Genomic DNA, 17776 nt, shown 5'->3' with positions numbered 1-17776 from the left:
TTTGTCTGTATTTACTTACTTAGTCTTTCTTTTTTGGTACAGTCATGTCTAAGGAAGCTAAGGTTTCTGGATTCAAGAAGTGTGACTCATGCTGTCAGAAAATGTCTCTGACAGATGGACACACTAGTTGCATCTACTGTTTGGGCACTGTTCACCTGCAGGACTCTTGTTCTATTTGCCATGCTTTTAGTCCAAGAGTCCTGCAGGAGTGTAAGAACAAACTGATTCTTAGCGGTCTGTTAAAACCCCTGGATTCACCGGCAAAGAGTTCACAGCCAGTGAAATCCCCAAAATCCACTAAGCCATCGGCTCCACCCTCGGAGCTGACTCCTGTGCAGGATTTAGCTTCTAAGTCGGTTCCGGCTGGCACCGACAAGACAACCTCCCCATCGGCTCCATCGGATGCTTCGGAGCCATTGCGGAGCCACAAGAGGCTGAGGTCCCCTTCCTTAAAGTCGGTGCATTCGGCTCCTCTGTCTCCATTATTTCAAAGTGAGCATAGCCACCGTTCCTCTCACTCCTCTCGATCCTCTAAGCTGTTGGATCACAATGTGGAGAGAGTAGTCAGTAGGTTGCTAAAGTCGCAAGCACTAGCTAAATTATTGTCCAGCCCTCCTCAACAGGTATCGGCTCCGTCCACTTCACTTGATGTTCCTTCTCCGACTCCAATTAGTTCGGAGCTGGAATTCATTGGCGTTCGGGTAGTGGAACCATTGGCTCCGATAACAATATCTCCTTTGGTTCCAACGTCGGCTCCGATTACCTCGATGGTACCTTCCATCAAGGGATCTGGGCACCGGGGTTCCCTCGTCGGCTCCGAGGAGACGAGTGGCATTGGACCCTTGTCCAACCCCGTTCTCCCTCTCGAAGCATTGGCGCAGGTGAGCTCGGCTCCAACATCGGCCTCGGAGCCGTCCCCCTCTCGGCGTGGAGAAGGATTCCTATTTCTTCGGAACCAGAGCCTTCTCTGCCTCATGGCAGGGATGCCTTTGAGGTCATGCAGAGTGTGCTGTCCCCTGATTCAGCTCCACTACCAGCCCCACCGGCTCCATCCCCCATAGTGACTGTGCTAACCTCTGCTCCTACTCCAGACCCCAAGCGTAGGGAACAGATGCTCCAGGACACCCCACTGGGTGTTTCCTCTTCTTCCAAGGCCTCCCCTGATCACTCAAAGGAGCCCCCTCGGAAAAAGTACAAGAGGAATCACATTGACTCCCCTGAGTCTGTCACTTCTGATACAGACTTAGATGAATTGAAAGGGTCCCCGAGATCCCACTCTGAAGATGTTTCCTTCTCTGACATCCTGGAAATGCTTAGGCAGAGGGGGAACTGGAATCCCCTAGCCCCTACTGAGGATGAGTCTGTATTCCTGGATGCTTCTGGTTCCTGACCTTCCACCTCCTGGGTTTCTCCGCCTTTCGACCCACTTATGTCAGTAGCGGCTCGAAAGGCTTGGTCAGCTCCGGACACAGTGGAACCAACTCCGAGGAGACCTGGTAAATTTATTACAGCTCCCCAGGATAAGCAATTCGTTTCTAAAGGTGTGCCCGTTGATGCCATGGTGGTAGCAGCAGCCACCAAAAAAGAGTTAGCGGAGACCTCTTCATCAGTTCATCCTCCTAACAAGGAGTGTAGGACGATGGACAGGTACGGGAAGTGAATGTTTGCTTTACCGACCTTCTCCATGAGGTCACTGAACTATCTGTCATTTTACTCTACTTCAAAGGGATCTCCTTAAAGAGCTTGGAGATAGCCTTCAAGATCCTACAGCTGAGGGAGCACAAGCCAAAGTAGCTTCCCAGCTAACGATGCTTAATTCTGTAGTTAACTCCTCCATGAGGCTCATTTCCTATGCAGCCGATGGAGCGAGTAGAGCTGCGGGCACTAGTGTAGCCCTTAGGCATGCGTAGGTGTGGCTGTGTAACTTTGAGGAAACCCTTTAGAGTGCCCTTCAACACTTTGATGTCTCCTTTCTCTTTGGGCCACAGGTGAAAGACACGTTGACTAGGTGTGAGCAAGAAGGCAAGACTGTCTGCCATGGGAGTCCATTTTTCCACTCCCTCTAGACCTTACCCCAAGGGTCAGAAGAGTGGGAAGATGTGGTTCCATAAATCTCAGGGAGCCTTGCCTGACACACGTAGTGATTTTTCCTCCAGAGGCAGAGGGGGAAACAATAATAATAGATGCCGCCCTCATGGCAGAGGAGGTCCGCAGAACCAGGGCGACAGAGTATATTTCTCTGATAAGCACTTCCAGCATCCCTGAAGGGTTGCCCGGCTGCTCACCTCTGGAGGCAGTCGGGGGAAGACTTTCACTGTACCCAATAGCCTGGCAAAATTTAACAAAAGACAGATGGATATGGTCCATTATATCTGGAGGTTACAAAATTCCCTTCCATCAACCCCCCTTACTGTCAAAGAAAATCCTTCCAGATGTTTCACCCAATCTGAAGGAGCAAGCAGTAATAGAAGTTTCAAAACTGCTAGAAAAAAGAGCCATCCAGGAAGTCCCTGCTGACCAGCATGGATCCGGAACTTACTCAAGGTTCTTTTTGGTACCAAAAAAGACAGGGGACTGGAGACAGATTCTGAATCTCAGCAGACTAAACAGGTCTGTACAAAGAACAAAGTTTCAGATGGTCACGCTACAGTCCATTCTACCCTTTCTGGGTCAGAACAATTGGATGTGCTGGATAGATCTTAAGGATGCATACTACCATATCAAGATGGACAAGTGCTCCAGGAGATTTCTTCACTTCCGGGTGGGGGCCAGTCATTAACAGTTCAGAGCTCTGCCCTTTGGTCTCACCACAGCCCCCAGGGTGTTCACCAAATATATGGCAGTGGTCACGGCTCACCTGAGACATTAAGGATTCCAGGTGTTTCCATATCTAGATGACTGGCTTTTCACTGCTACCACCAGGCATCAACTCCTACAAGCGCGGGATTATACAATCACATTCTGCACCCAGCTAGGCATTACAATAAATTTTGAAAAATCTGCCTTGTTGCCCTGTCAATCTATCACTTGCATAGGAGCAGACTTAAACACAAGGGATATGTTCGCAAGGTTACCACTAGAAAGAGTGTCCACAATTCGTCAACAAGTGCAAATTCTAATGCAGAGCAAAAGGATCCAAGTCAGGTATGTCCTTCAAACTCTAGGCTCCATGGCAGCTGCCATTCTTCTAATTCCACTAGCGAGCTTCCACATGAGAATTCTTCAATGGCTTCTTTTCACGCAGTGGTCTTTCCAAGAGCTACCCATGTCTCACATGATCCTGATCACGGACGCATGCAAAAGACACCTTTCTTGGTGGATGGTTTCCCCACTAGTTACTCAGGGCAGACCTTTCATACAACCCCCTTATGATGACAGATGCCTCCCTCATAGGGTGGGGGGGCATTATCTGGGCAGGACAGTCCAAGGCACTTGGCAAGCTCATGAGTACCATCTGCACATAAATGTCCTAGAAATGAGAGCCGTGCTCCTAGCGTTGCAAGCTCTTCAAGACTCTCTTCCTTCCAGGACCATTGCTATTTAAACAGACAACATGTCAGTGGTGTGGTACATCAACAAGCAGGGCAGAACCAGATCCTACCCTCTGTGTCAAGAATCACTCAGACTTTGGCAGTGGGCAATTTTCTCCCAACGTTTTCTGATTGCGATGCACATCCCTGGGAGATCCTACATCATAGCGGACAGGCTCAGCAGAGCTATCCTCATGCCTCACGAGTGGTCTCTGAATCAGGAAGTTGAGGATCTTATTTTCCACAAATGGGGACAGCCTTGCTGCGATCTTTTTGCCACCCCCCTTCAACAGCAAATGCAGCAACTACTTCTCCCTTCTTCCGCTTCCAGGTCACATACCCAGAGACGCTGTAGTCCACGATTGGCCTCAGGGACTTCTTTATGCCTTTCCTCCATTTCCCCTGATACCGAAACTCATACAGAAAGCAAAATCATTGGGTTGCAAAATGATCCTCATTGCCCCCTACTGGCCTCGACAGTTATGATTCCTGTTCCTGCACCATTAACTTCTCGATCAGCCCTGGATACTGGACCCAATTCCAGACCTCCTGGTTCATCAATCAGGCGGGTTGCATCAGTCCCTCCAAACTCTCCAGCTCACAGCTTGGTTGCTTCACTTCCAACCTTAGCCAGGCTTCCTAGCATTTCCCCAGCAGTCCGTGAGATTATCGTCTCCTCTCATAAGTCTACAATGAGAAACTTATGCTAGCAAATGGAAATGCTTTTCTTGTTGGGCAGAGTCTAGGAATGTGGATCCCTTCTCAGCCCCAGTCCACGAAATTCTGGAATTCCTAGCACAACTGTTTCACTCCGGGGCCACTTCTACTACGATTAGGGTACAATTAGCAGCCATTTCTAATTTTCATATTGGTTTGTCAAATTCTAACATTATGTCTGATAAGCTCTCTAAAGCTTTTTTGAGAGGGACATCTCTTCTTAGACCTCCAGTGAGAGATCCCCCTCCTCCTTGGGACCTTAATTTAGTCCTAACTTCCTTAATTCTGACCCCTTTTGAACCAGCAGCTTCCTGCTCCATCAAGTTTCTGTCTTGGAAAACACTCTTTCTGGTAGCTATCACTTCAGCTAGGCGTGTCTCAGAACTTCAGGCACTATGTGTTCGTCCTCCCTACCTGGTGTTTCACAAGGACAGAGTTGCTCTGAGGACTAATCCTTCATTTCTTCCTAAAGTCTGCTCAGAAAATAATTTAAACCAATCTATAGATCTCCCTGTGTTCTTCCCAAATCATAGCAACAAGGCAGAGTACAAACTCCACCAAATGGACGTTCATAGACAATTACGTTTTTTTACCTGCACAGAACTAAAGAAATAAGGAAGTCAGACCAATTATTCCTTTCTTATGCCTTAAACAAGGTCTCCCAGTTTCCAAGATGACCTTATCCAGATGGTTGTCCCACACTATTACTTTTATTTATCAGTTAAGGAACAAAGAGTTACCAATTAAACCGAAAGGTCATTCTACTAGGGCGTTAGCCACCTCTGTAGCCTTTCAGTCTATGTTGCCCATGGATTCCATCTGTGCAGCTGCAACGTGGGCAAACCCTCATACCTTTATTTCTCATTACAAGGTGGATATGGTCTCCCGGAGCAGAGCTGACTTTGGTTCTACTGTTCTGAAGAGTCTGTTCTACTGAGCCACCCAGGATGTTAGGTGCTAGGGACGCTGTTCCAAACAGCAAGAATGAAGGCGAGACAGACAACTTAACATGTAAGAAGTTATGTACCTACCATAACGTTCCATTTTAGTTGTCTTCATCTCGCCTTCTTTCTTGCATCCCTCCCTCTGTCCCTCGTCCTAGTGGATCAAGAGGAGTCTTTTTTCACTGGCTGAGTATTGCTTTATTGTTATTCTTCCACCTAGGTGGTCTAACCTATTCTAGATATTGGGATGCATGGAACAATCAGTTTTTTGATAACTGGTTTCTCCCATATTATGTCTGGGATTAGCTATTTCAAACGAGATCTGGGTAGCTGTCGCTAGGCATCATGGGATAAGGGGTAGCTCGAGCCAGTAAACAGCTCTCGAGCTATTGAAGATGGCTGAGTCGGAGCCGAGGATTGGCTCTGATCCCAAACAGCAAGAAAGAAGGCAAGATGAAGACAACTAACATGGAACGTTATGGTAGGTACATAACTTCTTATTACTGATGTCTGAGTCATATCCCATTCAGACTCCTTGTCCCCATCCTCACTTAAAATAGAGTTGAAGTGCTTTTGGAGGGAGTTGAATTCATACTAAATGGAAGCCTCCACCAGATTTTTTAAAAGGTCTTCACTGCCGATTTTGTTCTTCTAGCTCTGGCTAGGTGATTGAATTTTTATTAAATGTAGTTCACCAGTAAGGTGGTGATCAGTTGATGTAGAAGTAACATATATAAATGTATTCTTTCAGCACCCAGGTAGATGAACTGATCTGTACTGAACCATTTTTAGCCATGACCCAAAATCAAATAAAATATGTAAAAGTAGTTGAAATATAACACTAAACATTTTATAATCATAACAATGTGTAATAAAGTATTATAGCTTTAAAAGTTGTTCTACTGTGGCTGGTGTTATGAAGGAAGTTCATAACAGGTAACATACATGTGTTAGTGAAAGGCTTTTAAAGCTGTGTGAAGGAGAACTGACTGTAGTAAGCAGATATGTGGTAAGATGTTGAGTTCTGAAGACTGAGAATAGTAATACTGAAAGCCTCAACAGCAGTGTAAAACCTCTAGTGAAAGATCCTGAATTGGAATGAGCAAAAGCATGATAAGTGAAGAATTCCAGATGAAGGGTTAAAATGCCTTTTAAATGGTTAAAGTGGGTAAAGTCAAACCCCATGTTGCTGTCTCCATTGTGAAATAATTTGCTGTTCTTATCTGTTCTTCAGTTTTTATTCTGTTGTCAAAACAGTCATGGTGTTCAATGAACTTTGGTATTCAGTTTGCTGTGCTTTACATCATTTCAGATTGTATAATAGAAAATTTTACTGACTTGATTTTAATTTCCATTCTGTAGATTGGAGCTTTTTATTTGAACTTAGGAGGTGCTCCAGAAGGTCCAGCAGGTACAGGCAAAACAGAGACTACTAAAGATTTAGCCAAGGCCCTGGCAGTACAATGTGTTGTTTTCAACTGCTCTGATGGTCTGGATTATCTCGCTATGGGCAAGGTAATTACTGATAATGTAAATAGGTAAATAAAGACAAACAAGTGAATGAATGAGTGAATTTTTATAGAAATATTATTGATCCAGTATTGCGAACTGTACTTTATATCCATAGATGTACACACCAAGTCAAATATAACATTATCTAGCTGACTACAAAAGCTGCAGTACTGCTGTCTGAGGAAATGCATTATTCAAGTGTATAATGTTGCTTCTTTCTTTTGTAGTTTTTCAAAGGATTGGCTTCCTCTGGTGCCTGGGCCTGTTTTGATGAGTTCAACCGAATTGAGCTTGAAGTTTTGTCTGTAATTGCTCAGCAGATTCTCTGCATTCAAAGAGCCATCCAGATGAAACTTGAAGTTTTTGTCTTTGAAGGGACAGAGTTGCGCCTCAATCCTAATTGTTTTGTTGCTATTACCATGAATCCTGGATATGCAGGTCGGTCTGAATTGCCAGACAATCTAAAGGTAAAGAAAATAATTTCTTTTATGTGATAAATACCATAGAAATGTCACGTAAAACATATTAAAAATCTATTATCACAACAATTTCTAGACATAGCCAGATTTATCTTCTTCCTTCTGCATTGATTGTCCCATATTTCCATTAGGCTGAACAAATGCTTACTTTATCATTCCTATGCCTTGTAGTATGAATTATTTTTGGAACATTGTATCCTTCAGAGCACTGTGGCAGTTTTGTTCAGCTCCTCCCTTCTGAGTGACATAAAACAGTAAAAGTAGTCATGCGGCTTATGCTTGTGATCTGAATTTACTATTTTTTTTTTTACATGCAACCTTGCATCGTCTTTTTACTGCTAGGAAAGGGAGGTTGAAATAGTTTTATTTTTAAAATGCATTTTTGTTCTCCTCTTGTTCTTCCTTTGGTCAGGTTTGAATAAATGTTATATTTCCTTAGTAGAGTTATAGGGTTTTATATGAGTTCTGCAGTTTGCCACATTTTGTGTGCTGTAATGATCCCTAATTTATTGATTAGTCCCTATATCATCTTGATTCTAGCACTCAGAATTTACATGTGCAATACGACTTTTAAGTGGCAGCTGTCAGCATGTCTCACTTACAAGGTTCTACAGATACAGCACCTAAAGATCAGCACTGTATTGTATATTATGATAGCATATTGTGAATTCTTGTTTTTTATTAACTATCTTATTCCATTAAAAAAAGAAAATGAAAGTTACAAAATATGTTTGAATAAGTAAAAGCAATTTACAAATTGGATATAATAGTACAGTTTTTCAAAAACAGAAACAAAACAAATTATTTACAGTATGCACAAAATGCCTGAGATTAAAAGGTAAATAAATATCACAAGCTATGCTTAAAATTTTAATTATTCAATGATTTAATTTATAAAATTATGATGAAAGTTTAAATGAGGGCTAATACTTTCAACCAAGGATTGTTCTTCTTAGTTGCTGTTTCTTTAATCGCAGTGTCTCTTAGGGCGATGACTTCTACTCGTCCTAGATCAATATTGTGAATACTTAAACACAGCTCAAAATAGTTTACATTCTTCTGTTAGTATTTTAGATTGACACTATTGCAAGCATAGTACTACAAGGGATTCAATGATAAAAATGTTCTATTAATTTCATAAAGAAAACACATTTTGCTTGGGGAACCCAGTTGTTTTGCTGCTCACCAGTTTATGAGCATGGCACATTGCCAGAGGTGCTGTCATTTTTTTCCTGTTTTTTTAGCAAATGGTCCTTTAAGCAAATGATTCTGATGTTCATTATTATTGCTCAAATAAGCCTAATTTGGGAATTTCCTCTCATTTATTATTTTCTTTCCATGTTTATGTTTATTTAAAAATATATACAGTTTGCAATGTATTACTTCTGTTAGTATTTCCAGTAATTCCTGTGGAAATTTCTGCTTCTTGTAGTATTTATTTGGCTTCTATTATCTCTGAGGAAATGTTCAGTATTTCTTTGAGAAGTGCATTGTGTATGTGTGCTATTATACACTAAAGGCCTAGGTAAACTATTGTTAAACTGTTTTATTTTCATATTTTGACAGGAAAATATTGCAGAACTAGAATTTTTTCAGCATTCGTACATTAATTACTATATGTATTACTCTGCACTGTGTGTTTTGAACATTGCTTCCCAATTTTACCTTGAATTAAGTTACTTGACTGCACTGTGGAGATTTTACTCTCTCTCTCTTTGACAAGAAAATATAGTTTAAATTACTGCTAAACATTATTCCGCTAAATTGGTTAAAGTGTGTGGAGCTAATTTTTAACACCGGTTTGGCACATTGTTTGATTCTGTGTTGCAACTTGTGTACTGTAAATTCTTTAACTAATGTCTGTCAGTTGTAAAAGAGTTTTCAACACATTTCAAGCTGTGTTTTGTAATAATATCACAGTTTGGTAGAGTTTAATTCTTTGGAGACATGTTTACTACTAGAAGCTTAAAGTGCTTAGTATGGTACATTATCTAGTAATTCCAGTGTTTTATTCTGGCTGGTGTTCTCTCCCCTCACTTGCTGGATCCTAACTCTGGAACCCCCCCCCCCATCAAGTCTGGTTGCACCTAAAAAGAAAAAAAAACAAAAGTATGCCTCAGCCTATAGTTAGTGATTCTGTCAAGGCCACTGCTTGGCCCACAGACCACTTACCTTTTGCCCCGTCTCCCTCTAATATAGCTTTGCAGGACACTATGTAATGGAGGTTAGACATATCATCTAGAGTTTTTCCAGCATCTGTCACAGGTATGTATGGGAGAACCATACCCTTTAGGTGCCGGAGTAGTTTGGGCTAAATGACCCCTTACCAGACATAATACCCTCTCCAGATATTTTTTTCTCTTATTGAAGTTCATAAGAAAAAGAATCAGTCTTCATTATACAGCTGATAATTAGATTATAACTAGGTGGTTTCCTTGGCTAAGAGTGTTCTACAGACAACTAGTTTTGGTGGTTGTGTTCTCATACATTGCTCTAGCGCCAGTTTAGCTAGAAACATTTCTGTTGTTTCAGAGAATGATGAGGAAGCTGATGAGGACAGTGGCAGTTTCCTAGATGACACTGTGCCCAGTCACTCTGATTCTTCAGAAGGTGAATACAAGCATAGGTCAAAATAAGTGTTCTCTTTTCCTCAGACAATTGAGATATTTAATTATGTTTTTGCATGGGAGCAGTTGGGAACTACCCCAGAGCTAGGCAAGGTATATGACATTATAGAGGACAAGATGCTATCCCTGCTCTCTTACCAGCCTTGGAAAATGTTTATAAAGCTGCCTACAGGACATCAGTATCTAATCCAGCAGTCCCTAAAAATGCTTAGAGAAAACATGGGTTCTGCTTGGGTATGACAGGTCTCTTTTCTCATTTGACTGCTGACCTTGTTGTCTTCCTAGCTGCCTGCTCAATTAAAAAGTTATTGGTTTCATCTAATCCAGAGACCCCTAATTATAAGGGAAAATGATTAGATCTTCAGGGCAAAAGGGTGTCTCTTTCTAGTATCTAGTCTTTAGAATGTTAGATTATCAACTCTGTATGTTGTAATTTAATTTACAGTGTGCGTACAGTTTGGGTGATTTTGCTACATCCTTACCCACAGAGCAAAAGACTTATAATAATGAAATGGGTTTCTGATTTGACTCAGGTTTCAAAACATGGTTTAAGAGGTGTGCTTGAATGTGTAGATATAGTTACAAAAATGCAGCTGCTTCTGTTTTATTAAAATGGTATGCTTGTTTACATAATCAGAACTCCTCTGATGATTTAACAGCCAAAAATTTGAATGCCCCTTTAAGTTCTGAATTGGTGTTTGGGCTCTCTGTTACACAGATTCCCAAACAGTGGAATGATAGAGGCAAATTAATGCATGAGAGGGACATTTAGTATGTTTCATGTACCCAAGTTCTCCCCAAGCAAGCCATCTTCCTTCGAGAGGCAGAACAAACAAAAATCAGGGCTTCAAAAGGAAATCACAAGAGGATAATTCTTTGAAACCAAACAAGAGGGGCGCCTTTCCAAAAAAGAGTGAACCTTCTGCAAAGGAAAGAATAAGCTGAATTATAGACCATCCCTACCTCCCCACCCTTTCTTCTCTTTCTCCTTCATCCAGATTCTCTCTCAACCCTTCATCCTGGCCTCAAATAGTTTCAGACAAAAAGATTATGTGAATAATTTAGAGGAGATTAGGGTTGCCAACTGTCTGGAATTCTTCTGGACTGTGTGGAAAACAGAAGCTACCTTTTTTTCCTTTAATTTAAAAAAAAAGTTGTTTTTTAAAGGACATTCTGCTTTAAGAACACCCATTAAGTCCAGTCGCACAAATGCAGAAGACGAAAATAGGTTGCAAACACCTGTTGGGTCTGTGCAACTGATTGTTTATGTCATTGTCTTCTGCACATGCAGAATTTGAATTTCAGAAGACATTTGGACTACGCAGTGGGCCAGACAAGTGAAAGGTGTGTGTGTGTGTGTGTGTGTGTGTGTGTGTGTGTGTGTGTGTGTGTGTGTGTGTGTGTGTGTGTGTGCGAGCGAGTGCACTCGCATTTGACTCTTTATGTATGTGGTCACATTTGTCAGTTGTTTGCAGCAGGTTCAGTTTTATGCTGATGTAGCATGAGATGCATACATGCTGTCAGTGTTTCTTATTTTATGAATGTGCAATATATATTTTCCAGTTTATTTCTCCAAAGTCCTTTTTACTGCCAGTAAATAATGAACTGTCATTTTCACAGGCTATTTCCTTTTCTGACACTATATATCAGACAATGTTTAGGGGCTGTCCCTTGGGTAAATTAATGTAGTCTGATAAAATGTGTGGCATATTTGGGAAGTGCACAGATGTGCCCCACTTGTTTCAGCATTAGCAGTACTGTCATTCCAAGTTTTGCTATTAGTTATTCAATAGGCCTATAGTGATTTATTTTGGAAAAATTATCCAGCTGCACTTTTTTTCTCAGTGGCTGCTCTGACTAAGTATTTCATGATGTTCATCGTGTTTCACTGTTGCAGTCCTTAGAAAATGGGTTATCTGGCTCCCGGTAGCCCACAGTCGGCCAGAATACCAAAGTCCTTGGTATATGACGTCATCTGCCTTCGGTTTAGGCCTGATGTCAGGACGTCAGGTACAAAGGAAGGCAGCCAACGCCATTTCCTCAGTCTTTCTTGCCACAAAGCCCAAAGAAGAAGCATTTTGCATGAGTGCCTGTTGGCTGAGTACCTTCTTTTTGTATTCCGACTGCTTAGTTGAAGACATCCTCAGATAAGTACCCCATTGGGGACCCGCTTTTCTTGCTTTAACGAATGTCAGAGAAAGTTAATAACTGTCTTGCCTGTGGAAAACAGATTCTGCACCGTGATTTTCACTCCTATTGTATTACTTGTTTGGACCTTGAGCACAATGTCCCTAATTGTGTTATCTGTGCTTCTTTCAACCCGCATACCATATGCCGTAGAGCTAGGATCTTGTTCAAGCTTGACCCTTATCAGGGGCTCTCAGCCACCTCCTTCTAAGTGGGCTAGGGAATTGTCCCCAGAAGTTTTGTCTGCCTCAGACTCTAAGGTTTCCAGCAACTCTGCTGATGAAGAGGGAAACTCTCAACTTTTTTCTGGTTTTGAGGATTCTGATGCAGAAGACTCCATCCCTTCTGCCTCCCCTCCTGAAGATTTTTCTTTTGGAGATACTCTGAATACTCTTAGGGAGCATTTCAAATGGGAAAGTCAGGACTACCCTCAGTCTAAGAAACGGATTAGGGAATTCTTGGATTTGCCACAGCATAAGCCTTTGGCTATCCCTCCGGTTTTGGAAGTTGTTGATGATGTTTTCATGGAGAATTCTTTGACTCCTGATTCTGTTCCTCCTGCTCACAGAAAGCCTGACCAGTATTATAGAGTTCCTGATTCTCATCAGTTCCTTTTCAAGAATCCTACTGCTGATCTGGAGATTAACACCTTTAGGGCCCTGAGAAATAAAGCCATGGTTGCTAAAAATTCTGTTCCTTCTGACAGGGAATTTAGGGCCTTGGATAGATGGAGTAAAAAGGTTTATACTTCTTCCACCCTGGCTATTAGGTCTGTTAATTGTCTTTTTCATATGCTTAAGTGTCAGCAGCATACTTTGGAGGCTATTAAGGCTAAAATTGCTGGTGTTCCTTCCCTGGTGGAGAGTAAGGACATGCAAGATTTGTGAATTCTGCCACTGTTGTCACTAAACATTCTCTACATTGTGGTTTCGACACTTTGGAGGCTTCTTGCAGAGCAGCAGCCACTGGTTCTGTCATTAGAAGACACACTTGGCTCTGGGAACAGCCTCTTTCTTAACCTGTCAAATCTAAATTACTGGATGTGCCTTTGCACAAGGACAATCTTTTCGGTAGCAAATCAGAAGAGGTGTTGAAAAAGTTGGAGGATAAGGCCAAATCTATGCAAACTGTTAAGGACTTTCTGCAAGTTCAGCCTCCTCGTTTTAGTACACATTACCCTTCTAAGAATTGGACTTTTCCTGATCCTAGTAAACAGGGTCGCACTAGGCCTAGGGGTTACAGGTCTTCTAGGGGACAGACTTCCACCCCTCAAAAGGCTAAGCACTGGCAGGCTTCCTCTTCAAAATCGGGGAGTTCTAAGCAAACTTCCCAAAGCAAGCATTCCCAATGACTCCGGCCTTCCCTTGCCTGCCTCTGCGGGCCCAGGGTTTTCTTTGCGGGGAAGGTTAGCCATTTTTGCAGTTGTCTGGTTCACCATCACAGACGACAAATGGGTGCTCAAAATAGAATTCCAAGGCTACAAGTTCTCCTTTCACACCTTCCCTGTCCATCAAGGATATCCAGATATCCCCCCATATCAAAGGGCAGAAAAACAAGTTTCTTCTTTGCTAAACCTTGGAGCAATACAGCCAGTTCCTGCACTACAGATAGGCCAGGGTTTCTACTCAAGACTTTTCCTGGTTCCCAAAAAAGGGGGCACCTGGCACCCTATTCTGGATTTGTCCATTCTAAACACTTTTCTGGTGATTCTCAAATTCAGAATGCTCACTCTTCAGCGGTTGCTGCCAATGCTGGCCAAGGATTCCTGGCTGGTGACTTTGAATCTCAAAGAAGCTTATCTACACATCCCAATAAGGGAAAGCTGCAGGCAGTTCCTTCACTTCAGGGCTGGGAACAAGCACTTCCAATTCTCAGCACTGCCCTTTGGCTTATCTACTGCTCCCAGAGTTTTTACAAAAATTACCCTTATTTGGATGATTGTCTTATTCAGGCAAACTCTCCAGAGCAACTTCTAAAGGATTTGGATTTTGTAAAGAACCTTCTCACCTCTTTGGGCTACACCATCAACGAAAAGAAGTCAAAATTGGTACCCACCAGAGAGATTGTATTCCTGGGAATGAGCCTGAACACAGTCGCCTAGATGGTATTCCTCCCTCAAGAGAAACAAATGGATCTTTCAAATTACTTCACAAATTTGGCAAGCATGACCCAGCTCTCTGCAAGGCAATTCCTGCAAGCCCTGGGATTCATGGCTTCATGTATTATGATGATTCCATAACCCAGACTGCATATGGGGAAAATACAATGGTACCTCAAAAACCTTTGGTGTCAACACACTCAGGATTTAGACTTGATACTTCCTCTGATTCCCTGCCTGCAGACGGAGTTCCTTTGGTGGGCGATGGCCTGTGCACAGAACAAAGGCCTGCCTTTCTGTCCACCTCTTGACAGCCAGACTCTCATCACAGATGCCTCGGACTATGCTTGGGGAGCACATCTAGAGGGCAGATGCATTCAATTGACTTGGAACTCACAACAGGTTCATTTGCACATAAATCTGAAGGAATTGATGGCAGTCTAGCAGGCCTTGATGTCTTTCAAGCATCTTCTCTCTCCTGGTACTCTTCTGGTCAGGACAGACCACCACAATCATGTGGTACATCAACAAGCAGGGAGGGACTCACTCTTACCCCCTGTGCAGTCAAAGCATGATACTATGGTCCATAGCAGCTTACATGGGCATTCATCTGATAGCTCAGTTTCTTCCAGAAAGGCTCAACACCTTGGCAGACCAGTTGAGCAGGCAGGTCCTGGATCCTCACGAGTGGCAACTAAACAAGACCATCTTCTATCGCATCATTCAGCATTGCGGCACTCCCCAGGTGGATCTCTTCTCATCTCCAACCAACCACCTCCTTCCAACCTTTTGCACCAGGAATCATACAGCAAAGCTTGGAAAGTGGATGCTCTGTCCTTCCCCTGGACACAGCTCTCGATCTATGCACTCCCTCCTCTGCCTCTTCTTCCCAGAGTGCTGTTAAAGATTAGGGATGAAAAACCAAGGGCCATCATCATAGCTCCAGACTCGCCCAGACAACATTGGTATTCACTACTTCACAGTCTCTCCCAGTCTCATCCTTGGCATCTTCCCCTGATACCAGATCTCTTGGTTCAGGAAGGGTAAAAATTCTGCATCCTCATTTTCAGACTCTGCATTTGGCAGCTTGGCTCATAATTTAAACCTTTCCCAACAGGTGGTTGAGGTCTTTCGTGAGGCCAGGAGGCCTAGCACTAGGAAATATTATGCAGATAAGTGAAAAAGATTCTCCATTTGGACGCAGACTAGAGGGGAAGACCCTTCTCAATATAATCTTCCTTTTGACTATCTAGCAGGCTTACTTAATGGTGGACTTTCCTTTTCTTCTATCAAGATTCATGCTTCAGCTATTTCTACTCATTGTTCCTTTGAGCATCCCATTTTCTCTCATCCCTTGATGAAACAGTTCCTCAGGGCAGCTAGCAATTTAAAGCCTCCCAGAAGGGCACCTACTCCTGCTTGAGATCTTAATTTTGTACTTGAGAAACTTACTGTGCCTCCTTTTGAACCAGCTGCCTCAGCAGACCTGAAGTTTCTCTCCTGAAAACTGCCTTTCTCTTGGCTGTTACTTCAGCTAGAAGAGTTTCTTAGGTTCATAGGTTCGTAGGTTGATACTAGGCTATCTGCCCTAGGGCATTTATAAGCCTAGCCAGAGTGTGTTTGGCTTTCGCAACCCTTTTAGATTAGTTGACTGTGCCTTTGTATAGTAGGTCACAGAAGATAGCCCTTTTAAGGTTAGTTTACTGTGCTTCTGTCTAGTAGGGACACAGAAGAGATCCCAGGGGTAAACCTACAATCTCCCATCCACTTGTCAAGATTTCTCTTGAAGAGGGTCATTGAGGGGCTCTGCCTAACATGGATTGGGATTTTATTCCAGAGTGAGGGGAGCCTCTGGGATCTGAATCTGTCCCTCCAGCATGTCCTATTTATTTCTGTGCTGAGGTTTAAGTCCCTGGAGCGTGTAGCTCTAAGGGATTTGGATTTCCTGAGGTGGAGCATGTCCATTAATTCTGGGTTAGACATGGCTTTATATGTCCGGCACAGATAGCATCTGAGTAGGCGGTAAGCAACTGAGTAGAGCTGGAGTTTCTTTAGCCTAAATGCGTAGGGCATCTGAGTCCCTTGATCCTCTTGGTGAGGTACTTTTGGGGTCTTTCCAGTTGCTGCAGGTGTCAGGTAAGGTACATCCCAAATGGGGCATTGTATTCAATTATGGGCCTGATGAGTGATGAGTAGAGGGGCACAATGATCTCTATTGATCTAGATGTGAACCCTTTCGTGATTAGGTGGGCTATATAGAAGGTCTTTCTAACCACTTTGGCAACGTGATTGTCAAAGGAGAGATTACTATCTACTTAGGTCCCCAAATCCCTAATTGCTACTTCCGTACTTAATGGATTACCAGCTATGTGGTAATTTGTGGGCACTTTGTTTTTCCCAAAGGGGATGACTATGCACTCTTTGGCATTTAGCTTTAGGCCACGGCTCTGGCACCAGTTATCCATCTCTGTGAGACCCTTTTGGAGGATGCTTGTGTCAGTCGACGAGTCGATTATGACACCCAGTACCTCAGAGAAATATATACCAAAAAAGAGAGGTCCCAGGACTGAGCCTTGTGGGACGCCACTGGTAACTGACATGGCACTTGCAATTCTGACCATGTGGGTTCTATCCCTGAGCCAGTTTGCAACACATCTTGTGACAATAGGGGTTGATATTTAAGCTGGTGAGCTTATTTATTATGCCCAAGTGGGGTATTGTGTCGAAGGCCTTTGCGAGGTCCAGGTAGGCTGTGTGGACTACCTTTCCTTCATCTATGGCCTTGGTGACTGTTTCAAAGAAGTCGACCAGGTTCAAGAGGCAAGATCTACCCTTAACAAAGCCAAATTGGGTAGGATCCAGTGTTTGGAGGTTCCCAATGTCTTCGCTCCATAGCTTTGCAGACCAGGCTAGTCAGGCTTATAGGGCGATAGTTTCTGGGGTCCATTGTGGCACCACCTTTGTGGAGTGGGACCACTGTTGCTGTACGCCATTCCTTGAGTACATATCCTGTAGTAAGGTTGAGACTGAACAGTTCTTCTTGGAGCTCGTGTAAGACGCAGCCCGGGACACTGTCCGGTCCCATTGATGCTGTGTTTTTTTCCTTTGGAGAGGGCAGCTCTCACCTGTGCATCTGTGATGTCAGGGAGGCTACACTCTGTTGGGATAGACATTTGCTCTTTTGCGGGAGAAGGGGGGAGACGTTTGCACTGAACCTGTCTGCCAGGATGTTGGCAATGTCTGTGGGTTCAGTGTATTTTTTGGAATTTTGCACTAACTCAGAGCATATCTGGGAGTTGCCACACAGGTTCTTGGCATAACTAAAGAAGGCCTTGTGATTATCTTTAGCGTCTTGTGCAATTTTTCTTTCGAAGCTGACCTTGGATGATTTTATGAGGGATCGTAGTTTCTTGCTAGTACTGATCAGAGATGCCTTCCCTTTTTGGGATTTTGCTCTATCATGTAGTAACTTCCTCCTTCTGTTGTATAGCTTATTTATGGCTGGGGTCCACCAGACATGTCTCCTGCCTTTGGAGGAGTGAGTCTTGATTTTATTTGGGATAGCACAATCCATGCATTCCTGTAGGTGTCCATAGAATGCGTTTGTAAAGGATTCTGCAGTTTGGGCCGTATTTTCCACTGGCCCGGGGGCTTTGAGGGATTCCAACTCGGTTTTGAGAAG

The 17776-nt window shown here is 43.1% G+C and overlaps 1 protein-coding gene across 1 annotated transcript in view; it reads left to right on the top strand.

Annotated features, from left to right (window-relative positions):
• Window positions 1-17776, top strand: part of DNAH12 (dynein axonemal heavy chain 12) — a 4520724-nt gene that overhangs the window by 2054879 nt on the left and 2448069 nt on the right. The window contains exons 23-24 of the mRNA XM_044078497.1: window positions 6554-6706; window positions 6931-7170. Of these exons, the coding sequence (XP_043934432.1) occupies window positions 6554-6706; window positions 6931-7170 (393 nt within the window). The remainder of the gene's footprint in view (window positions 1-6553; window positions 6707-6930; window positions 7171-17776) is intronic.

Source organism: Protopterus annectens, chromosome 7.part1, assembly GCF_019279795.1.
Source record: "Protopterus annectens isolate FY-2018-M chromosome 7.part1, PAN1.0, whole genome shotgun sequence".
NCBI lineage: Eukaryota > Metazoa > Chordata > Ceratodontiformes > Protopteridae > Protopterus > Protopterus annectens.
Note: the sequence above shows the minus strand (reverse complement) of the source record. Positions and strands in the feature narration are given on the sequence as shown.